The following is a 26571-nucleotide window of genomic DNA, read 5'->3' as shown; positions in this document are numbered from 1 at the left end:
ACCGAGTTAGATTTCACAACCATGCCCAACGATAGTCAATCAGTGAAATACATTCGCAGCATGATATACATTGCCGGCCAAGCGTCGAAATGAAAGTTATATAGTGGACAAAAAAATTAAGATAATCAATCAAACGTTCTGAGCGGCGTTTTGACGAGAACAAATTTACCTTTATTTTGATTTTTTGGAAAATTCTCTACAATATTTTTTGGCCCTGGTACGTATTTTTTAACATGGGCGATTTTCGGCTATTGTTTAGTCGCCGAAAATTAATCCTACATCTTAGGGAAAATTTTTTCCTCGGTTTTTTTTTCTGTGGTAAAGTTAAAAATATCAAAAGCTAGATTTTTCTTTTTTAGAAAGTTTCGTGCATTTTTGATTAAAAAAAAGACATGTTTCAGAAAAAAATCTGTAATTCAATAACTAGAGGGTCTCTGAGGAAATGTTAAGAGGGAAAAAAATTGCACAGACTCAGACTGGAGTAGCTTGAATTTTTTCAGAATTTTTACAAATAATTTTTGGTTGAGATTGTGATGAGTGGAGGGGCTCCATTTAGAAATTAGGGGATCTAGGGAAATATATCATGTAAGAAAATTTGCTTCCTTTTTCATTTTTAATTAACTAGAATTGTCTCAGATTTTTTCTAAATGTTACGTCCTCCAGACCTCATATTCCTTTCCCACAATCTTAGTCACTTTACACCCTGCATCCTCTCCTTATCTTCACCGAGTCAGCAGGTACATCTCTTAACTGCAACTGAGTCTTCTACCTTCTCTAAACTCTTCACTTCCATCCTAGCTTTCAAACGAGTCACTTAATTATGGGGCATTCCATACCAAAACGATCAAAATTCTACGGCGAGGTCTCAGATTTTTTTAATAATTTTTCGTATGAAAGTACATGACAAAAAACTCATCCGGTAATTTTTTCAGATTTTTTCGACCCAGCGTATCTGAGTTATGATTTAAAAATTCGAAAAAAAGCCCTCACTTTCTGAAATCTGAAAAAATTCTGAATAATCTTATAAAATATAACAAAATTTTTGACGCTTATTAGAAGATGGAGATTACAAGATGATAATCAATAGATTATCAGCGTAACCCGTGAGTTGGTACCGGATGAAAAAATCCTGTTGCTGATAATCGTGAGCGTCAACTTATCCATCGTAGTCTACTTGGTTGAATATTCTTTTTACAGGAACCAGTCTTTTAGCGTGCGTCGATGCATTAAGAGGCTCGGTAGACTCTGACGTCAAATTATCACTGTATCAAGGTAATGGTTGGGATTTTATTGAACAGACAGGGTGAGTTGCTGCACGTCTCAATTAGGAACTCGTGGCTACAAATAATCGAACTTTCAACAGAATTGAACACGTTCACAATTTATTTCTTGTTATTATATTTATTCTTCGACAATTTTCATAGATTTTTATTTTCATTGATTACATGGATATCCTGCACTTTGAGGTTCAGGGCTCAATGGCGTTTGAAGTGGCTTCAAATTAAATTTGAATCATTCCGAATCCTTTTCAATGTTGATATACAATTTCAGTTTTAATTAATTCGACTGTGGTTTGAACTCTTAATGACTGATTTGATCGAATGAACCAGATGTAAATGTAAGATACAGAGTAACAACGATCGGAATGAACTAAGATGAAGTTTCCATAATTTGAAGTGCAAACATTACTCTTCAAATTGAAGCTCACATCATCTTCGAATGAATGCAACAGACTGATTATCGCTATACTATTCGGGTACTCGAACCATCCGGATTTGAAGATTCATAACTGACGTAATTCTTTTTGACAAAATTTGTCGGGAGGCGCGCCTTCACTAGAAAACTTTACGTGCAATTTTACACTATTGTACTATATAAATAAAATTATACATCATATATTTATTTCGTGAGAATATGGTCAGTTTGATTGAATCAATGGCATTAATTATTTTGTTCAATTGATTTGGATAACAAATGAATGACTTTGCTTACCAAATGATATTTCAAGACGTGTGGTTTTCTGCGAGTTCAGAATTTCTGCTGTTCATATTACGTCTATTAGCGATGATTGAAATTCTTAGTTTGGTTGTTGAAAATGTAATTGCATTTAAAAATGTGGGCAAATACAGGGGATATAGGTTGAATAATTGCACACGGATCCGCGAAGACATAATTACGCCACTCGCAAATACTATTTTTATGTGAAAAAGTCTCTGTTTTCCGATAAAAATGCACTGGCTTTGAACAATCTTCGAAAATTTAGCGTAAATTGAAGCATTAAAAATTGATTTTCAGTATTAGCCCCCTTTTTGCTGGCGATGAAAATATCAGTCATGTATATTAAACTTATAAGTACATAAGTTACGTCTTAAATACTGCTATACAATTCATCCCTTTCTTATAACTCCGTTAGTTATTTTCGGATAGTATATATAAAAAACTGGCTTCTGACACGGATTCAAATAAAATTATTTGTGACGACGTGACTGAGATGCAGTTAGATCAACATTGCTGAATTTGGGTGAAATGGGTGATGTCTATACGGCGCTACCCGAAAATTTCAATCGACGTTCATTTCATAGTCATGCTGCATTATCCACCTGGATACACGTGATGGTAATATTAGTTCTTATCTTTACGTACCGGCCGCTTACCGACTTGAATTGTGCGACGCAGAGAGCGCGGCTCGACGACGAATTTTATCTCGTCTATTTTTAGTTACGGCAAGCCCCATTTAATGCATTTAGGCTGGCAGTCTTTATATACACCTTCGATGGAAGTCCCCGAAGTTCGCCGGGATTCGGTTAGTTACCTTACCGACCGACAGAGGCGTGGCGCTCGTTTCGAATCTTGAATCTCACTCGTGTTTCGTGCCGCGTTTCTCAGTGTCGCCGAGACGTTCGACGCAGTAAGAGTTGTCGGCGGATAAGCGCGCGCTCTGTCACGTGACCGCGTTGTTTTGTTTTGGTATCGCGATCAGTATCGTTCGCAGACACGTGGATAATCCGGCGAAGACAGAAGGAGACCCCGGCTCGCGTGGATAATTCGGAATTCCGAGTTTTTCGTGACGTCGTCGGCGGGAAGGAAAGGAAAGGAAAGACGAGGAACGGAACCAGGAAGGTCTTATCGGCACCGCCGTTGTTGTTACAAGTGCGCAATAAAAAGACCGCGGCGAACCGTGAAACGTGCGTGCACCACGCGACAAACTTATGTAAAATTACCAACTGTATGGGTTACGTAACTCGAGTCGCGGCGTGAATCTCTAAAATCAAATACATTTGCGAACCCGACACTCCTCGCTCTGCATTCTCTGATTCGAAACGCGTGCTGTGCACATTGATTAAAGTTCGGTATAGCGAGATTTTGTGTGATAACTGATTGCTGTTACTGTTGGTGTTGGTGCTGTTTGGTGATAATCAGTGAGATTCAGAGAGCGTCAAGTCTTCGCGATCCTTTTTTTTTCTTACACTTGAACTTGCAGCTTGCCACGGACTTTTTGCCGGCCAGATTCGACGCCAACTTCGGCATCTTTCGTTACATTTCCACTTCACGAATCTACGAAACTACTTCACGATTTATTGGTGAGTTTGTGTTTATTCGTTTTGTTTTTTAGGTGTAGATAATTGTGAGAAATTTAAAACAACGCATCGCATACGCATGTCTGAAATGTTTTCCGGTCTCTAATTCACCGCGATGTTTTTCCCATTTCCCTCGTTCACTATTGTAATCGCGATCTAGAGTCTTCTCAATGTAACGCTTATCGCAAATCATAGCCCCGCGGGAAATTGAATATATTGATTTCACGCTGGTCGAATGTCTGCACGATGGTAGATAGAAGAGAGAAAGAGCACGACGAGTGATAATCGGTGAAACGCGCATTGACCAACAATTGTCAAGGTGATAATGTCGAAAAAGTTGAATATCGGGGGTGTTGAAAGCCTTTTTCAATGTTTTTTTCTCTCGTCAAAATCGCTTTCCAAAAATAATTAAGTTTAAACAATAATCTCGACGCCGAATAGGCGTTCGCTTGTTTTTACATCTCTCGCATGAGCGTGTTGTGTTTCATGTTTTTGTACACAACACTTACGTTATGCAGTTACTTTGAGTTCGACGCATACACCTGTGCTTGCTTTTTCCATTTCCTTTTTCTTTTCCTTCTTCTCTCACGGTTCCGAGAAAAGTATGCAGATTTCTAATCGAGTTTTATTTATTATTATATATATATATATATTATTGCACGCCTTGCGACAATGTTCCGTGTATTACATTTTGCGATATAAATAAATGTGAAATTCTTAGAAGACAGATCAGCGCTGCGGGTTTATAGTTACAGCAGAGATAGATATTTTGTGATCGGCGGGGGAAGCAAAGGCGACGATGACGTCCTATCTTAAATACATGGATGCGTTTCTACGTGTGTACGTACGTACGCGTGCATGAAATCTTCTATTTTTATCTATGGCGAACCTTGAGCTGCGAGTCGCTCAACAATTACACGCATATCCTATGTACGATATACCTACTCATGCAGCTTCAGGTACTGTCACGATTGTTACATTACGTTCATATAATATAGATTCGTACATTTGTGTACGTATAACGATATACGTGACTTAAATACACAGCGAGGTATTTCTATTATATGAAAATTTGAAAAGAATATTGCGGATAATGTATAAAAAATATTAGTGTTTAAGATACCGAATATGAGTGTTCTCTAAATTATTTTAACCGCGTTGCAGAAACGGTAATTGTTATACTGTCAGACAATATGTGGAGGGAAAAAAAATCAGCGCAATATATCAAAGATATCGCTCTTCAAGTATGCTGGTATTTGTGGATTATTATACCGCAGGTACTAAATGCAAATACGCTCTTCGCCTGCACATATGTCCATACTATACGTATAATTTGATATTTCCAATTCCCGTGAGTATTACAGTCTTTTTAATTACGTTTATTATTTCGCTGCAACAACCTGTGTTCAACTTCATAGGTCAGATGTATATCTACACACCTGCATATGATATGTGCAGTGTGTAACATACCGGTCGCGAAGAATCTTTAAATGGGGTGATGGAGGAGGGTGTCAAAGGTCATACCTTAGCATTTACCTTGCTGGTGAAAAACCGCTTTTTATCCGAGCAAATCGTAGCAGCAGCAGCAGCCGTCTGAAATTTCGTGCCTGTTCAATAGCGAGCAATCACAAGCATATTTACTTGGAACATTATGATCAGATTGATTTTCGTCGTTGTTAAATTATTAAATTTCTTTTCCCGAGCAATTTTATTTTATATATATATATATATATATTATTATTATTATTATTATTATTATATACTATTTATAAAATATATATAAATCGTATGCATTAGACAAACACGATGTTACATATTGTGTTGTACAAAATAAAATTGTCTAATACATTGTTCGAGCTAAGAAATTTAATAATTCAACAAAGACGATAATCAATCGATATACGCAGAGCAATATGAAAGAATAAATTGAAATGGAAGTGGGAGGTGAAATTTTGGGAAAACCGTTGAAGAAAAGACAAGAAAGGAAAAGGAAAAAGGAACTTGAAACGGTGCTAGCTGCTGTACCTGCGGCTCATTGTCAGTTATTTTGTGTATTTACTCCTTGGACCCGGGGTATATAATACAGTGAAACCCCTGTATATACGTACCTTTTACATAGTACCTACCTGCAGGATAGAAATCCGAAAATTTCGTCGAAAACCACCCGTCGTTTTTTCGGTGAGGCGCGGATTTAAGGGTCGGCTTCGAAATTCCTTATGTATGTATGTATGTATATATGTATCTGCAACAGGTAGCAGGAATAACAGGTATTATCGTTTTCTCTCACGATTTGGAGAAAAATTTAAAAATATGATGCAGAATTATTACATGTCATTGAATTCGCATATGAGATGAAATAAATGCAAGGATCGGGTGTACATGTATATACACGTGCGATGGCATTTTACCAACCTAATAAGATATAACTGGTTACGTGTATCCATAATACACGCATACCTATACCTATATATATACATAACGTACGGTCTTCGTGGGCGATCGTGAGAAAACTCCGTAGGTAAATAATACATAGATATATACCATTGTAACGTATATATGTATATATATATATGTACGTATAAAGTGGACGATAGAGAGATAAGTGTTATACAAACGGGCTTGCATGCAAAGCTATGTATAGTCTGGGGCTAGCTGGCCGGCAATATCGTCTTTTAAGAACTATTATCCGACGGCCGAGACCGAACTTTCCTTTAACTATTATCATGCTAAACGATGCTGACAGTTACTGCATCCACGCATGCACAACCACAAGTGGTAACGAGTCACTCTCTCAACTGTAATAATAGTGTAAATACTCTATGTATTATACACATCCAAACCGTTTCGCACAATCTGTTCTTTACTGCGTTTTACAATGTTTCTGCTTCTTATCATCTTCTCATTTTTCAATTCTGAGACGTATCTTTTAATTTCTCACTTAACGTATGTCACTATTATTATAATTATTATTATTCTTATTATAATTATTATTATTATTACTTAGCGCCAGTGCGCATAATATTTTCAAAGTGTTGGCAAAAAAATGAGAGAAATAAACAGAAAACTAAAAGAAAATCGAAAAGACAGTAATTTACAAATTCCAACGATCCGTTTTAGAGACCACGTTTTATTTTTATGATTGTTGTTGTTGTTGTTGTTGTTGATATTATTCTTATTATTATTACTGTTATTATCGTAACACAGCCGCCTTACAATAATTTCTCGTTAAACTTTCTCCAATCATAATTATGTAGTAGAGTACATCATGCATTTGTGTGCGTATGCGTACATAATAGTATACAGCGCATAGTTACACGTTGAAAACTTCTCGAGTCCGAAAGCCTTTTCCATACAAGTACGCACGCGTTCACGTTGCCCATATATACGTATGTATGCGTACATACATGCGTACGTAAACGATTGCATATTTATGCAACTAACCACATTTGTGTAGGGAACGGGATTATATAAGGTACCTTATAATGAATAAAATTTATAATATCGTCGTTTGGTGCGCAGCATATAATAATGATGACGACAATGATTATAATAAAAAGAACGTGAATTGTTGCATGTACGAATGCTGCGCATTGTCGTTATATACGGAACAACAAATGATGCAGGGGTTATTACCGAGCTTATATTTAATGATAATTATTACGTTATTTGTACGTACGTTTGTAGATAAACTACATAGCTGAGGGTTGACGGGAAAAGTAGAAAAATATGTGTACCCGAAATTAACGATCAAACAGACAAAAAAGAAGAGTAGAAATAAGGTGATCCTGGCGGTAAGAAAAAACAAAGAAACAGCGATGAGAATCGTTAATCGGGTAAATTGAGTAATCGGTCAATTGACCGGGGTCAATTTATTGAGAAATATATTACACCGTGTTATTACATTGTGATAGCTTCGTTATTTGATTATAATTCTCCCCACGAACTTGGCGAGAGCAGAAAAAAAAAGGAAAATAAAAGTAAAGAAAGAAAACAAAGAAAGCAAGAAAGATTAATATTTGGAGAATGAGAAGGATCGCTTTTCCACTTTTCTCATCTCTCGTTGCAGAGGATTAATTAGTGCTCATTTGAATCCAGCGTTTTTTCAATCACCCTTTTTGTTGCCTAAACTGTTTGCGTAGAATATTACTTTTCTCTCGACTTTTCTGGGCCCTTTTTTTGTTTTTTTTTTCTTTCAGTTTCCATCTCTTCACGAAACTATCCACATGGCGCATCATGCAGTATACGTATACATACATATAATATATAGCTTATGATATACATGTAACATATATCCAGAGAAGAAACAGACGCGCTTTATAGATATCTCGCCATGCACGCTGCAGATATTATCAATTAGAGGTGGAAGAGTAGGAGGATATATATATATATATATATATATATATATATATATATATATATATATATATATATATATATATATATATATATATATATATATATACACACACGATGTATTCATGAATGCCTCTGGTACAAGCTCGATGATATGATTATAACGCGAGCTAAGTGTAGGGCTTTATGGCTCGGATGAATCTGGTCCAATAAGCAACTTCTCGTTGTAAATGAAAACAAAATAACAATATATATATATGTATGTATGTATGTATGTATGTATGTTTATGGAATTTCTGACTGAAATCAGACCAGTTAACCTAATTAGAGTAATTGACTTTTGACTGCTGTGTTCTTTTTTTTTTTTTTTTAACTCTCTGCGTCCCTCTCTCTCTCTCTTTCTCTCTTTCGTTTTTTCTTTCTTTCTCTCTTCACCGTAGAGTGGATGGCACTAACTCTCCTCGCTGTTGGGTCATGCCTGTGTAATTTAATAATCCTCTTCCTCTCCCTGCCTTGCTTCGTCGCCTAATGGATATTTTGCGTATATGTTACACTTATACCTATACGTGTGCAATGTAGATACAACGTGACACTATTCTCGTAGTCGTTGTCGATTTAAAAAAAAAAAAAAAAAAACAATTCAATTTGTTTTTGATATTTCAATCCTCGGTTTCTTACTTACATATACGTATATTATGTTATATTTAATATAACTTATATCGTACAGTTATACTGCACCAAATTTACATTTATATGTGAGGTATTATTCTACGCCAACTTGAGAAATGATTTTCTCTAACCATTTTTGATATCGTTTATAATTTTTTATACGATTGTCTTAACTCCGAGTAATATTTCTGAATAATTAACCCTTTGCGATTGCACTTATTTGTCGTCCCATAAGAAATTTATACATGGTTTCTGGGGACAAATATGACCCAGTGTGACCGCAAAGGGTTAAATCGTATTTTCCTGTGAGAGAGTGGAAAAAAAAGTAAAGAAGAAAGGTGAAAAAATTTAGATACGTATGAATAATTTATGAACACCTACAGCGCCAGAATTGAACAATTTTCGTTGGGATTTTCTTTTACGTCGTTTTCATTTAATTTTCATTGTAATAATATGCAATCGCCGTACGATTTTTTTTTTCTGCTACTTCCAACCAACACGTATGAATATACGTGTATACGTCTATTCTGTATATACACTTAATACACGGTATGTCATACATGTGTACCTGAGCGTTATATACCGCAGTAACCTAAATTCAATACTGAAACTAGAACAGTTCCGCTATAGATGAGTTACGTGTACCTGGTAACTATCCTATCAACCTCGTATAACATATATACGTATATTTGTAGATAAAGATTTAGATACATAGATACGATATACGCCACCACGTGACGTAATTGCATAGGGGGCGTTCCTTGCCAACTCAACGGTCTATTTTTTGCTTTTTTATTTTTAATTTTTGTTATTTTTTGTTATTCATTTTTGATTAGTTTTTCTCTCCAACGATGAGAGAAATTTTTAGTTCCAGTTACCGTTCGGTCCTTAACTGTTTTCATTTTTTACCACAATCGAAAAATATTTTTCTAGGTACAAAATTAAAATTAGTTTCGTAGCTGTTACCGGAAAGTCTCATATTCGTTACTATTCCTTCTCATTACGATCGCTGTTACTTTATTTTCTTGTAACTGTTGCGAAAATTTAACGCTTGTGCAACAATAAATTAATGTCAAAGCCTTGTTTAACTAAAAAAGTACAGCAAACCTCACAAACTGATTTTGCGATGCAACTACCAAAAAAGGATCGACGATAGCGCAAAATGGTTAGGCGTACCTCGTTTTTCGTAATTCCAACAATATTCAAACAGTCTTTTTAACGATACCTGTTTTACCGAATTTTTCTAGTTACCGTAACATATGAAATTTTTCTCAGCGAACCTCACAGTACGATTTTTAATTTCGGTGAAAGGTTTTTATACTTGACTTTCAAATTAGGTTAACGCATAATTAGTTCTTCTTCATTCCAATTACCCGTCGTAGAAAATTGAACATTATTTTATATTATTTATATCTTACCGCTGCTGCTGCTGGATCCGCTACACCGAATGGTCGTCGTATAAGCTACGCTTAATATGCACTATTCGTGATTCAATATTTGTGCAACGTGCCACCGTTATAATAATGTATTCTATCCTTATACGTGACGTGTAATTATACTAATTGGATATAACATTGCTGCAGGTGCTGCTGTTGTTGCACGCAGGTGCGTGTCTGTGTTTACCTATTTTCTATGTACGTATCAAAATACGTATGAAGTTATACGACGTAACCGAAAAGCCGCGTTGTCTGCTCATAATTTTAATTCGTTAATTTATGTACCATTAACCCCACCTCCCCTCATTTATTTTTTCACTGTGAAACGTTTTACTAACTAATCGCGGTTACCGTCGTCTTATTTTAAGATGATGTATATTCGACGTCATTAAAAAGTTTTTTTTATTTGCGACAGATCAACTATAACGAAAAACTGTAATAGAACGGATTGTTTGTGTTTTATCTACGTACGTATGTATAATTTTTTGCTATTTTAGGTGTTAAAATAACGCGAAATGAACGTCAAAAAAGTAAAATGATCATTTTACTTTATATCACGATCTTATCGTATCTTGATTTATCTTTCCGCCGTTTTCTCTTATATTCTTTTTATCGTTGTTTTATTCTCTTCTTTTTAAATCACAATATTGATTTTTCTGAATTTTTTTTTCAAACATGAACTTTGTTTCTTCTACGCAATATTTATCTCATAGACGTGAGATATGACAATGATATGAATGTTTAACATAAATTGATCGATAAAGAAAAATGGATAATAATTTTTTTAATTACCTGTTCCCAAAATAAATAAATAAATAAATGTCTGAAATTATGACGGCATCGATTCCATATCAACTGTTATTACGATATAAAATTGCACCGTACGTACAAAATGAAATTCCTCTTACAACTCAAGTAAAAGAGGAAAAAAGAGCAAGAAGGGGAAAAAGAAAAATTAAAAAAAAAAAGGCGGCTTTACACTGGCCGTGAGCCAGACCTCGAACTTCTCGTTCGAACTTTCACACTGCAGGTTCCAAGTTCACAGAGGCAAAAAAAGAATAATACAGTAGAATTCCTATAAATTCGACTTCCCCTACTTTGGAGGGAAATTCGAATTTCGAACTACAAATTGAAATTCTTAATCAATGATTTTAAAACCCTCGGATATCATATTACATGAAAATGAGACAATTTTTTTATTTTTTACCACTATAATGGATCCACTATTACAAATTTTGTACATCTGACCTTGGTTTCATTATCGGCGAGCCAACAAATGACTCGGCCTACCAATTTCCACTAAAGTTGGAATATCTTTGGATTTTTTTCCACCATAATGGATCCCCGTTTTGGATTTCGCAATCTGACTTCGGATTCGTGATCAGCCACCCAACAAACCGACGAGTGCCAATTTTCATAAAAATCTAAATGTTTTTAGTTTTTTTTTTTTTGTCAGCTTATTGAATGCATCAAATTTGACTTTTGCAAATCTCACGGATTCGTGATTAACAATCCAAACAACCTCACGGTACCAATTCCCATTTAGATATCATAATTTTTATTTAATATTTTGAAATTTTGTTATCGAAACAATTGAAAAAAAAATATTCAACCGATCGAAGCCAAAATCTAGTCAGTTCTGAATTTGGAAAAGCAGCGGCGTCTCGTTCTCGAGATATCGTCGGACAAAAAAATTGATCACACACACACACACACACACAAGTCTATCCGTAAATCATCGTAGGTGATTTTCTAGATCTAGAAACGTCGCTCGAAACGTCGAGAACTACTGAAAACTCAACTTATCATTTTCGAGGTGGTCACAATAATTTTCATTTTTCTCTGCAAACAGAGAAACGTGACGATAATAAAAAAATCGACAGGCGGAAGCTGCTGCATTAATTTAACTCATTTTTTTCCATTATGATCCGTTTTCCATATTTTCCTGTACCAATTATTTACATCATCATCGTCCCTGCTTAGCTTTACATCCACCGATTTTATCCTCAGGTAAGCGAGAGATCCCGCAAATTCATGTAATATATACCTTATACATATATAGCTCTTCCCCTCTTGTATTTACCGTTCAATTTCATTCCATTTCGTTTCGTACCGTTTCGTTTCATTCTGTTCGCGCGTTGTGAGAAGATGAAGAGGAGGAGAGCGGATGGCGTGGGATGCAACGGGCATAATCGTATAATAATCATAACAACAATATATAGGAAATAATTTCATTTCAACATTCGTTTGATTTTTCGAATTCTGTTGCATGATATTTTATACAATAACAATTTCTGTAACTATCTGAATATCGTGTTCACTTAGTTGAAGTTATTCACCTCGTTATTTTGGTACCGTCAACGTGATAAAGGCGTCGAATCTAGCTTCTTGTTGAAAAAATAATTCACTACCAACTCTTAAGTTATATATTACGGTACATGTGCATATAATAATCTTCCGTGCACGGCAAAGCGTTAAATTGCGCTGAATAAGTTGAAAACGCAATGACGAGACCTTATCATCCCCGAGAGTCGCCTTTCTGCGTGCATTGCGGTAATTTTGCCTCGTCGTCGTCGTCGTTCGTGTAATTATATTAGATGCGAGTGAAAAAGGTTTTTTAAAAAAAAAAGGAAACTGCGTCTGCGAAACGCACGATATTCGAAAATGATCGTAAATGAGAAAAACAAGTATTTTCGTTTCTTTTTACAACGTGTCGAGTACGTTAAAAAGAAGGTGCACTTTTAAGTGAAAACTTTGAAGAAGAAGAAAAAAAACAAACTGAATTTTAAAGATAAAAATAAATTTTCATTATAGGAGTGAAATTACAATTAATTACACTTTGATATGGTTTGAATTATAAAAATTAACGATGGCCAGTGTAGACGAAAATGTTTGAAATTTTAGGTATAAACGAGGAAATCTCACCGCGTAGTGAATTCTCAATTAACGTGAGATAAGTCGCGGTGCAGATTATGCAAAGTATTCGTTGTATATTATCACACGACAAACATCCATGGTCGGATCGGCGATCCGTTCCCATCCTTGGCTCGTGTATGCAGCAAAACGTTACGTATCCTCATTCGTTCAACTATGTCCCCCGGAACGAGAGAGACGGATAATAGAAACGACAATTTGCGAGGAGGAGCAAAAGAGGAGGCAATTTACCAATCGCCCCAATCGCCCTGCAATCGCGTTAACCTTGCCTCTGCCTGCACCCTATCTCCTCTTAACAAGTGTTATTATTGGCTTGTTCCTGCTGTCTTGTACGTATATCGGATGATGTATATAGGTATAAATTAAGGCTACATTACGCCTATATACGTATATACATATCATACGCGTGCAGTCTGCGATGCGGGAGAAACGAGGTGTCGCCAATTACTTTGGAATGTATAGGTGTTATTATTGTCTTTGTGTGATTGAATGGGGTGGAAAAATGAAGGAATATATTTTACAGGGTGGCGAGAGACGGGAAAATTCGGAATAGTTTGCGAAAAGTCAGGGAATTATGACGGACTATAGGGTAAAATGTACTTTTCTTATATAAATTGTTTTCAAACTTCGGCTATGCTTCGTAAATTCAGGCGTTACCTGCAGGGTTTCGAAGGTTATAAAAAAGCACGTTTGTTGTAATTTCTTTTTAATATAATAAAAGAATTATTTGATTCAAACTTAAGGGAGAGAGCAATATTTCAACGATATTTCATAAAAATTTTCGCCCTGGTCACGATAATTCATGCTAGCTTTACTTGAAATCAAAAAAAACTAGACTTTTACTCTAATTGACTTGAAACTTTGGGAAAATATGTTTGATACGATGTGCTATTATAGATTTTTTGAAATTTCTGAACCTTAAACTCCTTCAGCTAACAATAAGCTATCTTTTGGAAATGGTATTGTTCAATTTTATGATTATTTGTATGTTTTTGAATCCGAGTGTATGTATCGAAGGTGCACAATTTCTGGAGCTGGTCATAAAAGGTGTCCAATTTTATAGGGAATTTTGAATTTTTTGCCGAGGAAAATCAGGGAAACGTTGGGGAATTTTTTTTTAGCAAAATTGTCGTCACCCTGTTATACAGTAATTTTTTAACTAGAAAAACATAAAACGTTCACATATTTTACGTGTAAACTTCATTTAATGAGTATGCAATTATGCATTATACAAAAAAAAATAAAAAATAAAAAATCTTCAATCAGGTGTTGAAATTAATTACAGTTTAATTCCGTAAAAGAAAAATTTGAACTTTTCGATGATCTTAGGATGAAAAAATAGCCCGTGTACCTAATCTCGTTTGATGATTATACGAATACATCCATAGAAATCATTCGATGTTACGAAGAAGTGAAATAATAATAATAAGTCTTGACAAAAAAAAAACATTAAATGTTTCTTATTACAATTCTAAGTCTTAACGGCTCTTTTAAATTTTCTTTCGAGTATATTTGTTGAAAAAATCATATCTTATATTTCGCAATATACTTCGGACTCGACGTTTAGATGTATGGATCTTGTTTATCGTTTTTTGGTCTATGCCGTATTCTTTACATTCGATGTTTCGTGGAATTTTGAATATGAATTGAAAATTACGTACGAATTACAAGGAACGCGGCAAACACGTTCGAAAGATCGATGAAAATCTGTTAAAAACCATTGATAATAATTCATCGACGTGCCATTTCACTTATTCATTCATTGATTTATTCATTCGTTCGTTTGTTCGTTCATTCATTCATTCATTCATCCGTTCGTTCGTTCGTTCGTTCGCTCGTTCGTTCTTTCGCTTATTCATTGAAGTTTCAGCGCGCCATAAAGGCGGCAGCTTATACTTCGAGTATCAGTTGTAGTAGTGTAGTAGTAGCAGTCCATTGATAAATTTCAACCGAGTCGGTCGGGCATCAAATCCGTTGCGTAAGAACGAGCATAATAAGAAAAAGAGTAATAACAAGATATCTGCATTTGTATAATACATACCGTACCTATGTGTATATTACCTTCACATACATAGTCGATTATCAGGCCAATTATCCCCACTTTTTTTTTTTTTATATCTATACTCGGTCCAGATTATTTACATTTCCGATTTAACGATCCAACAATTTTTCTTCCACCGTGCAACCGAGTGGTTGAATTCCGTTAATATCTCGTCCTCTTCCTATCTCAATATATTTCTGAAATTCGTGGTCAAAAGTCGGAATAAAAATCATAAATTTTTTCTTACGACATTGTTACATTCGTTTCAACGAGTCAAAAGTGAGATGTACGGAAATTTGGTCGAGTGTCTTGCGCTATATTCGACGGCAGCTGGAAAGAAGAAAGCTGCAGCGCGCTCCAAGATCCCGAAGAAACCGCTTCGCCCACGCTGCTTTATGGGTTATATGCCTGCATGTACACGCCTGTATATCATATGCATACATTACTATACGATACATGGATGATACGTTGCAGCAAGACACCGTGCGATTATATACATTATACATATTTATACAATATGAATATATGTGTACATATTATGCGTTGGCTTTCGGACTTGAGAATTATTCGTTTAAATATATCATATGACTAGCTGCCCGTCGAGACTTCGCCCGCATCCAAATTTAACGTGATAAAATGAAAATTCTACTCAGATAAAAAAAATCTTGCTTACAGTTAAGAATATTTCTACGAAGACTGATAATATCCAATATATAGAATATAACCAAACCACTATCTATAAGAGTTTGGTCGGCGTTCGCATAAGTGTGGGATTTCCTTCTGATTTGGCTTACATCAATCTGACTGTAACGAAATATAGCCTAAAATCTGGTCGGATGTTGTAGGTATGCACAAAAAAAAAAAAAAAATTAAATCAAAATCGGTTCGGTCGTTCTGGAGTTATAAGGGAACATACGTCGGAAAGACTTTGAGTTTTATACATTATAGGAATAGCTGTTGCCCGCGACTTCGTTCCCGGCATGCGTTGCAACGCCGTTCAAAGAATGAAAGTTTTGAAAATATACGAACTGCCGCTAAAATATATGAAATACGCTCATTTGTTGAAACGACTCGCGCGCCGCTTATTATAAAATGGTTGTACCGATTCAGAAAGCTTTGCGGGTATGCGCACAACAACTCACCAAAGTTTCATCGCAATCGGATGAACGGCATTGGAACGCATACGGGATAAACAAAGCAACAAATATTCATTTTTACATTTATATTATAGATATGTCGTTTTTTACAAGTTTTCATAAAATTTTCTAGTCATTTAGTTATTTGTTTTCTTATTATTGATTGCTTTGATTTTTTTTCTTTTTACATCGCATCATGCTTTCGTTCGAATGAAATTATTGTATGAGAGATAAAAACGCGTATTCTTCTCCTTCTTTTTCTTCCTGTATTACATTTCAGTATGCAGTCACATAAATCTTTGTCCACCTTCGATCATTAGAGAAGAGAGAGTCGGAACACTCGGCGCGCGTTTGTATAATAAATATGTATGTTGGATAGATGAATCTTGGATACACGGAATGTATGAGGATAGACTCAAAGACGTAGGTATTTGGGTGAACGGACTGACTTCCTGGATTACAGTGTTTGGACGTTACATATAAACATTTGCATATATGTACGCTGATCATGTAATCATGGGAAAAAAATAAAAACATCGGTGTGATAAACTAAACACGACAGATAAATACCGATATATGTAGAATATTTGCTGAATTTTAGAATTGGAGGTGCGACGAGGCAAATAGAAAAGAATTGGAAAATATCGTTCTAAACCCTGTTTTCTCCTTAGTTTACCGTTTCCTTAATCTTTACCTTCTAATCTGCGATTCTCTGCGCATGTCGTTCACGGAAAAAAAGTAATTTATCGAACACCTCGTCGTTCGGCTGTGAAGGCGTGTGGGCACGTCCGTCATTTTCTACTTCTCAAGAGAATATAAGGAAGGAGACAATTATGTCAGCCTACCGCCGTTCCTCCCACGTTCCGTAACTTCCCGTTTTAAACGGTGAATTAAGCAGCAGGTCGATGCTTCGGAAATTGCAGTTGCGAAAGTAATACGCTAATTTAACGAAGTCATTCACGATTGAATAGTTGTATTATTTTCACTGGTGGAAACTTTTCAAGTCTTTTTACAGTTATTGAAATTCAGTCCTTGGAATATTTTTCCTTGTTTCTTTATTTTCAGCCGATTCTGAAATATGCAACGTGTAATTTCGTATCTTCACATCGTTACGTTGAAAATGACGAAGAAAAAAATGAACGAATGTTCCGAGATCCTGTTCAACGTTGCACATACATTATAATGTAGAATTCTTACATGGCGTCTGCACGCCGATCATTTCATCGAGGTTTATAAATAGAGCAATCTATTTTTAATTTTAAACCGCACGCTACACGGAAATGGAACGAAGGATCTTCGTAGTAGGTATATGCAGGCATGCAACATCGATTAACGGGTGTAAAAAAGGTAGAAAAAAACTCCGCACGATTTCGTATCCCAAGGCGCAATCATGTTATTCGTATTTGGTTAAGAAAACGAAATGCAAAAAATGAAAATATACGTCTTTTGTTTTACTCTTTTATCATGTGGAATTTAATTGTTTTATCGAAAATGCAACAATCTACCAATCATCGATGTATTAATGATATCCCGATTTTCAATTTTGTATTCACAGAAGCGATGGCTGCGAGGTAACGAAACTAGATCAAACTCGGCGGAAGAAGGAAGGAAGACGACGATTTCTCGCAGATCGGTGGTTCGCAGTTTTGTTGCGTGTGCATGTGTAAATAAATAAAGAAAAATGGTCAAAGGCGCTGAACGACTTCCCGGCACCTCGTCCAGGATCAGGACGAGGGACGATGGATGCTGCTCCGTCAATTTCCTCAAATGCGTTCTTCACATATACAACGTTGTTCTATTCGTAAGTATTGTACATATATATATATATATATATATATACATTTACGATTCATTTATCCATGCATTTGTAATTATTAGGAATAATTGAATGCAGATTATTATCAACGCAGTATCGAATTGAAAAATGCAATATTTATAGTTCATAAAAGGTTTTCTCGAGTTTGAACAAATCGGTATCATGTCTACCAAAAGTATCCAAACGACTAGTGAAAAATACAATTTTGTAATCTGAATTTTTTCTCTCTCTCACCGCATCGAACATATCCATACATCACTCGAACAGTATTCTCGAATTTTGTGCCAAGATTGCAAAAATACTTACTAGAATAACAAGGCGAATATCGCGATGGTCGTTTTTCATTGGGAACGCCTCGGTTTGGAAAGGAACGGACGGAAGAAGCCGAAGCGGCGACGACATAACTCTTGTCCTGTGCTCCGTTGCTTTCCAATTAAGACGCTTTGCCGTTAGCGCGGGTGTTCAGGTAAAGGAAGTGTGTAGGTAGGCAATAGATGGACGAATCTAGGCGAAGAAGGTATATAAAAGGTGTAACGGGCCGCACGCGCTTACGCATACATACACATATACGTACACACATGTATTGCGTATGTAGTGTATTATGTACACACAATATACGCATATGTGTCCATGTACAGGTGTAGTAGCGAGAGTTAGGCGTGTAGGGAAAACTGGTTTTCTGGAATCTCCTGGTCTAGTCGCCATGCGATCATCCAATGCGGCGCAGTCAGGGCACAAATCTCGATGCCTGATCAGTTTTAAATCCCCCCCATGCAGCTCCTCAAGGAATACCGCTTTTTTGAACACGTGCTCAGGGGGCGCGGGGCTATTTTAACCAGAGTGACCGATTTATCGAAGGACCAAAGTATCCGATTTTCAAAGACGCTGATATCCAATTTGTAGAATTACCAATCTTCAGACAGTCAAAGTACGGAAAGACAACATACAGAAATGTTAAAACATAGAGCGGTAAAATCTAGAATCTGTTTACGATTTTTTATTACCGAAATGAATTCTGAGGATTTTACATCTTGGCATTGTATATTCTGAACTATATATTTTTTTGCTTCTCCGTATTTCGACTTTCTGGATTTTTAAATTCTATGAATTTAATTCTCGCTTTTTTAAAAATTCGGTATTTACGTCCCTTGTCTTTTTTTTTGATTTTCCCAATTTTTTTTTTTTCCTCTTTACTCCTTATTCGTATTTTTCTTATACCAGGCTGAGAAGAATTTCATCATTCCTTACAGTAGTGTCGGAATTTTTTTAACAATGTTACGTTGGGTTGTCACGGTTTGAATATCGAAAGAATGGCAAGAAAACATATACATGGTAAGAGTAACTATTTATTAAGTAGTTGGCAATATTCTAAATTTTTTGGTTATCTGTTTTGTTTAATTGACTGCGTTTTTTCACTGAAATAAGGCATGGACATGAATTTATTCTTTCAACATCAAATTAGCGCCATTGTTACCAGAAAATACGGTACGAGTGATTATAATGAAAAAGAATTCTGATGCGTACGAAACTCATTTTTGATTTTCTTTACACAGAACTGCTATATTCTTTTTGTTAGGTTAAAAAAAAAGGTTTATAGATAAGGATTGTATATGATAATTAAAAACTAGAAATTTTTCTCAATGTACCCACTTTACCCTTCTTTCTTCTTTTTCTTTCATAAGATCTGTTTAGTCTCGTTTGAAATTGTATATTTTCTTCTGCATATCCTGTTTTTCTACGTTTCCGTTACCTTTTTTCAACTTTGGTACAAGAGTCAAAAAATAGAAACTTGCCACACGGTAGAAGTATCACAGTATCGAATTTCTAAGTACGGCGAAACGTTTTTCATACGATGAATAACAAAATGGGGATATCGTAATCGTAAGTTAACAAATTTCAAAACTTGGAAAAAAAATGTGACTGACAAACGAATCGTTTTCGTCGTTTCTATTTTCCAGCTTTCCGGCATCGCGGTTGGAGGCATCGGCATTTGGACCGTCGTATCGAAGCACAGCTACATATCTCTACTCTCTACATCCACTTATCCAATATTGGCCTACGCTCTGATCGCTGCCGGTGGTTTGGCCATTATTGCTAGCTGGCTCGGATGCGGCGGCGTCACATCGGAAAACAGATGCATCCTCATTGTGGTAAGTGCAACGCGGTCGCATATCTGATCGCATAGCATAATAATAACGGTGAAAACCTTTTGACCCTCCGCCCCTTGAACTTCGTCCAGGATCAGTTTTAATTTGCAATTTTTATCACGTTTTTGATCGTTCTACTAGTTTTTTTTTTTTTTTTTATTTTTTTATACCCTGCAATATTCCTTTGTTATATGTTATATTGACGTAAGATTTTTCTTTAGCATAGGTACGAACGTGTACACAACGATTATAATCGAACTGTAAAAATACAAAAGGAGAAAGGAGAACAATAATAAGAACCTAAAATTAAACCCTCGCTAGTAGGCATATTTATGAAGGGACCCAAATTAATGAAAAGCGATCATCAGGCCAAGGCCGAAGGTCGACTCTTCACAATCACTCAGTCAGTCAGTCAGTCAGTCAGTCAGCAACAGCTTATGGGGTTATATTAAACCTGTATAAAAAAAAATAAAAAGCACCTGGTAAACGAAACAAGGGACTCCATTATGCCTGCTGACGGGCACATTATACAGTGTGAACATTCCTATACATACGTATCGGGATTTAAACCAACCACCGTTACAAACACCATTATCCACGTTGCTCAATGATGAAAAACAATACCGGTGTATTATTTGTATGTGCTTATAGCTGTACGTAGAGGCACATATACGCGATTCCAATGTATGAAACGCGATTATTCTACTAGTATTATTATACTTCAAATCGTATGCTTATACAACCAATTCCAGGGCAGCAGAGTATATGCCTGTAATCCGATATACATTGCTTAGCGTTTGTGCTCCAGAACTCTCTGTTTTTCTTTGATATTTTTTATTTTTTGGTGTCACGCAGAGAACTTATAAGAGAGTTCAGTTGAACTTTGAAAGATTTCGGTTTGAATCCGAAAAAAATATGTGTAGAAATACACATAATGTACTTAGGAAATTTGTGATTACAACATTCAACAATTAATTATACCCTCTGCACGAAGGGTTTTCTGTTCATTTTATACATTTCTTGTGTTTGTTTGCCTTCCAATTGATGGAAATTCTTGAACATCAAGTTTCCTGAATTGTTTTCATCATTCATGTATATCTATATGTATCATTGTGCACCAGCTCGGCCAGAATCTAACGCTTGACCTCTTGGATTTGGTCTGCGGTTTTTAGTAATGTTCCAACTCTAAAAAGCACTCACAATTATTTTCACATTTTTTTTTGAGTATTTTGTTTTAATTGCGATTTTTGAAAATGAACACGTCTTTTTGACGTAATTTAGAATTCTGAAAAAATTCTCCAAAATCTAGTGTCAGATATCAGCATTTGGAAGCTTAGACTTAGAGAGACTTTTTCTTAGCTTTTGAAAGAAAATAAATTCAAAAAAATTAAACGTATAGTCAGTCTATTGTTGGTTGCTGCTTAATCCAGAGTTTTTAAGTATTTTTTCGCATTTTTAAATTACATTCAATGATATGTTGGTTTTCAAAACTTATAAGTAAAACTTTACTCGAAAACATTTGAAAATAATTGAGGGTGCTTTTTGGAGTTGGAACAATATTATAAAAAATCGTGGACCATATCGAAGTGGTCGAGGGTCAGTCCTTGGTCGAGTTGGCGTGGAATGTCTTATATATGATTTACCTATATTTATATACATGCACGTATGTATCCATACGAAAAATTGTGCGCGGCGGTTAATTTTCACCATAAAAGGGCCGCAATCGTGAGTCGGACGCGTCTTTGGGTCCCTAACTCTTCTTTTTTACTTTCTCTCTCTCTCTCTCCCTCTCTCTCTTTTTCTCAACAAGTCTGCGCATTTAACGCATATACACACAACGGTATTATACGTATACGCGTGGGATCGGACCCAAAACACATCCATGCATACACGCAGCGACGATTTTACTCGATGCAAGCTCGATCCCGATCATCATCCTCTGGGCCAGGAACTCCTATACGTAATGCACCTTTTTCTACTTCTGCTTGTTCTGCCTATAAGGGCATCGGTAATGGGCAACAACAAGATTACAGCCGCGGAAAGGAGAACGGAACGAGTGATCCCCTCTCTCGTTTTTCTTATTTTACTCCTCTGTCTTCCACGTGTATAATATCTTGTAATCTAAACGCCGATCTTGGTACTACAGTTTAATTCATCTTCTTTGTTTTCTTTTGCACAATTACAAGCTATTTTAATTTTTTAATTTTTTAGGTATTTGGTTAATAATTGACCGTCTGTAAAATCACTGATAGAAAACCGATTATTTATCGGCAATTTTTGGCGAAGATTATATATTCGAAGGTAAGAGTAACATATCCTGTTTCTTTGCTCTTTTGCTGCAGTATATATTCGTTGTGATGGCCGTGCTGGTGCTGGAAGCCGGTGTTGGAGCCATATCGCGACTCTACGAGGAGCAAGTCGATCCGGAGATGAGGATGAACCTGAATCGCACCTTCCTCGAAACGTATTCCATAAGATCCAGGGAAACCGCCGCCATTGACGCAATGCAGAAGGAGGTGAATAGCCGTTCTACTTCACCGATTAGCTCTGCGCGACTTTTTATCCGTGTACAATAATGCACAGCAGAGGTTGACGATAAATTATTCATCCATTCGTTCATACACAGCTTTCCCTAGTCGTCGTCGTCGTCGTCGTCGTCGTCGTCATCGTCCCCACCACACACAACTATTTTTCTAACTGTCGAGAATTTGTTTCATTTTTTTGTATTACTTATTCAATTTTCGTGTAATTATAGTTTTATGTTGGAATACAGTTCAACAGTTTTGTTTCACTTCACAATTTATCGACACATGTAATTCGTAAAATCCGTCTGCATTTATGCAATCAGGATACATCTGTCCGAAATCCGCCTGCGTTTCGGCAACTGAATGTACACGTGACCGGTCGTCATTGTTTATTTTTACCTATTGCATAAATGCAGGCGCATTTGTCCTACGATAATTTGCTCATCTGACATCTCCACGAAATAACCCGATATATCATGCAGTTCAAATGCTGCGGAGCGATGAGATTCGAAGATTGGCTGTACAGCGAGTGGAGAAAAGATAAGGAGGTGATTTCGAATCGAAGCCTCGTACCGGACAGTTGTTGCAAGACCCCGTCTCTTTTGTGCGGTCGCAGAGACCATCCGTCCAACATACAGTACACGGTAAGAATTATTTATCTCTTTATCATATTTCTTTCTCCATATTTTCACCTGCTGCACATTATATAATGTATACATATGTTCTTTTACAGGGTTGCATATACAAATTCCTCGAGACGACGAAGGATCACCTGATCATTTTAGGTGCCGTTGGTCTTGGCCTTTCGGTCCTCGAGTTGTTCGGTATCATCCTTGGTTCCTGTCTCTACATCAAGCTGAGGCACGATTTTGACGACTGAGATTCGATGTTTGGGGTTAATTATTATAACTACGACGACGGTGACGCTGGCTCGTGCAGGTGGATTTCTGATATCGTATTACCTGATGAGGACGATCGAATCTGAATATTTTGTATCATACTATATACATAATATAGTAGTATGTAGGTATTTAAACTTCATATATTATTATACATATATATATTTTTTTCACAAATTTTCGGAGAAGCTCGCCGAGTGATTATATTATGTACGAGAAATCGAACCCGAGTAAGATAATAGGGAACGACTAAAAACGCTGCCGATAGGTAAGTCAAGTCAGGGAAGAAAACTTGTTCGCGTACTTTGTTGCTTTCTTTCAATTTTAACAATTAAATAATTTTTGTATTATTCCATCTTCTCATTAGTATTTCGGAATTAGCGTCGAGTTGATCACTCTTTTCAATCAAGTCATGATTATTTTAACCCTAGGACCCTACACTATCTGTACGAAACAAATAACCTACACAGGGGTTACGCGCATCCCATAACTTCAAATCAACGATGCCAACGGATTGTTTGTCGTAGAAGCGTTTTGTTTTTTTCATTCAAAAGCTGAAAGACTGGAGAACAGAATAGTGAATGCGATAAAAACCTAATATGAATTTTTCACCGTGCAAAATTCCATTGAATGAAGTAAGAAAAATGATTTTAGCAAGCCGTAAGAATTATGTAACCTTAGGGGGTTAAGGGTACCAATGTGTAGGGTCCTAGGCTAATGTAATTCTATTCACATTTTATTTATCTTTTGTCCATTGAACCGGCGAAGCACATCTTATTTTGCAACGATAATTAATCATAAATCATAATATTTTATCGATGGTTTATAATCTGCGAAAGGGCAAAAAGAATCTAAATCTCTGTCAATTTTACGCACAGATAAATTTTTTAAACTCTACATACTTATTATTATAATGAACAGATATTAGAAAGGTGAAGCATCGATAATTTCACACCATTTTTATACATTCACAGAAATAATGAGAACTTGCGGTAAAAATTTATCAGTTTCGAATCAAGTATATAACATATTATACAGCAGGTCTGATTTTTAATATTCTATTTTCGCGAGGACATTGTCTTTTTAATATCTTGTAGTAGTTGTAAACACTAATCTAAATATAATTGCAAAATGTGTTCAAGAGCGCAGATCTACGGATTAAAATATCCACGATCGAGGTAACAAATTTTATATAAATGACGAAAAGACAAAGATGAAATGAAAAAATAGATACCTATAAAATATTTTTACGCACGCACAAAACAATGAGTCTGATCGCAAAGTAACTGCAGCGATCGTATTTTCGATACATAAGTGCTTTGATATAAAAATATGCATACCCCAAGCTATAATTTTGAAAAACGTTTTAACAGTGCCTTGATACAGTATGAATAGTATTCGTATAGTCGATTGATATAAATGCACTAGTGATGACCATATATATTATATAAAGAAATGCGTATACAACTGTTCGTAATAGTATTTATTTCTCACGTCGCGTATTACAGACATTTAGGGTATACATGTATTGCGAAAAGTACAATTCTATTAAGGATATATATTATTATTATTATAATTACTATATCATTATTATTACTGTTACTATATTATATGATACGTATGTACATGCATTATGCGTTTTGATTCACTATCCGCACGCGGTGAGTCTTGTGTTTATTATGATGATCCAGTATTTACCGGGTAACACTGAAAATTATTATTAACATTATTACCGTTATCATGTATGTCAATACTGTACATTAGGGTGGTCCTTATCAAGGTGGAATGAATTTTTTCCGAACCGCTCGCCAAGTCTACTTTAAATAATTCAAAAACAATTCCCAATTTTTTTCAGATTATTATCTCAACTCTAATCAGTGCCTGTAAGAGGGAGGATTTTCTCATTTAAAATACACGTATCTTGGACACATTCTCAGTACATATATTTTACTGCAAGAGTAATAGCATTCAAAAAAATCTATAACTGCGAGGTTTTAGTGGGCATTAGTGCTACTATCTGAGAAAAAATTCACACCATCATACCAGGTAATCTAGACAAATTGCACTTCCTCTAAATGGAAAAAAGTTGGATTTCGAGGGTGTGCAATTTATCGAGATTGTATGGTATGATAATGTGAATTTTTTCTTGCATATTAACACTAATGCCCAATGAAACCTCGCAGTTACAGATTTTTTTGAATATTATCACTCTTACTATAAAATATATACTAAGAATGTGTCCGAAACACTTGTATTTAAAATGGAGAAATCCACCCTCTTACAGGCACGGGTTAGGGTTGAGATAAAAAACTGAAAAAATTAGGGAATTGTTTTTGAAGTATTTGAAGTTGATTTGGAGGGCGACCCGGAAAAAATCGTCGACCCCCTCAATAAGGACTACCCTGCTGTACATGTATATTTATCGTTAGTATTTACGTTAAACTGTACGATAATATGTATAATTATATTACATACCTGATGTACATATCATAAAAGCTGTTATTATTATTATTATTACACGCGCGCGCGCGCGCACACACACACACACACACACACACACACACACACACACACACACACACACAAATATACTATACAGAGAATATGTGTAATGTTACGAAACTTTTATCCTTATAGTAGTATTATACTGCGGTAATAAGTGAGAAGCATAAATAAACAGAATCGGGTAAGTCGATTGTTTAATAAACTTCGCTAGATGAATTTGATTATTTAAGGAACAGCTGTAGATGACGTTCTTAAATTTTCGAATCTACTTTGGTAACTACAAAAATATATAAACCTCTCATTTATACTCGTTCCGACTTTGGATCATAACAAAAATCTCTTGTATAAAGTTAAAAAAAATGAATGATACCGGGCTTGAATCGTGCATTTGAGAGTATGATTTAAAATAAGTTATTCGTCATTATTCCAACAGTCACATGACATGACGAATTTCCCGGTAATAATTAATTTTTAGCAACTTGGGTGTGACGTTGAAATTTGTCGCCAGAATTTGTATACAAGTGCATATAAA

The 26571-nt window shown here is 35.7% G+C and overlaps 1 protein-coding gene across 4 annotated transcripts; it reads left to right on the top strand.

Moving 5' to 3' along the window:
• The first annotated feature begins 2878 nt into the window (after window positions 1-2878).
• LOC124303883 (CD151 antigen-like) lies at window positions 2879-26024 on the top strand. Of its 4 annotated transcripts, none has more exons than XM_046761670.1 (6): window positions 2879-3581; window positions 17703-17948; window positions 19922-20113; window positions 22453-22626; window positions 23118-23279; window positions 23369-26024. In XM_046761670.1, exons 2-6 carry the CDS (start codon window positions 17829-17831, stop codon window positions 23513-23515), a joined length of 795 nt encoding a protein of 264 aa, XP_046617626.1. In that variant the 5' UTR covers window positions 2879-3581; window positions 17703-17828; the 3' UTR covers window positions 23516-26024. The 4 variants fall into 4 exon arrangements, with proteins under 4 accessions (XP_046617626.1, XP_046617627.1, XP_046617628.1 ...); XM_046761671.1 differs by lacking the exon at window positions 2879-3581 and adding an exon at window positions 14896-14975; XM_046761672.1 differs by lacking the exon at window positions 2879-3581 and adding an exon at window positions 14897-14948.
• The last annotated feature ends 547 nt before the right edge of the window (window positions 26025-26571 follow it).

Source organism: Neodiprion virginianus, chromosome 4 (assembly GCF_021901495.1).
Source record: "Neodiprion virginianus isolate iyNeoVirg1 chromosome 4, iyNeoVirg1.1, whole genome shotgun sequence".
NCBI classification, from domain to species: domain Eukaryota; kingdom Metazoa; phylum Arthropoda; class Insecta; order Hymenoptera; family Diprionidae; genus Neodiprion; species Neodiprion virginianus.
Note: the sequence above shows the minus strand (reverse complement) of the source record. Positions and strands in the feature narration are given on the sequence as shown.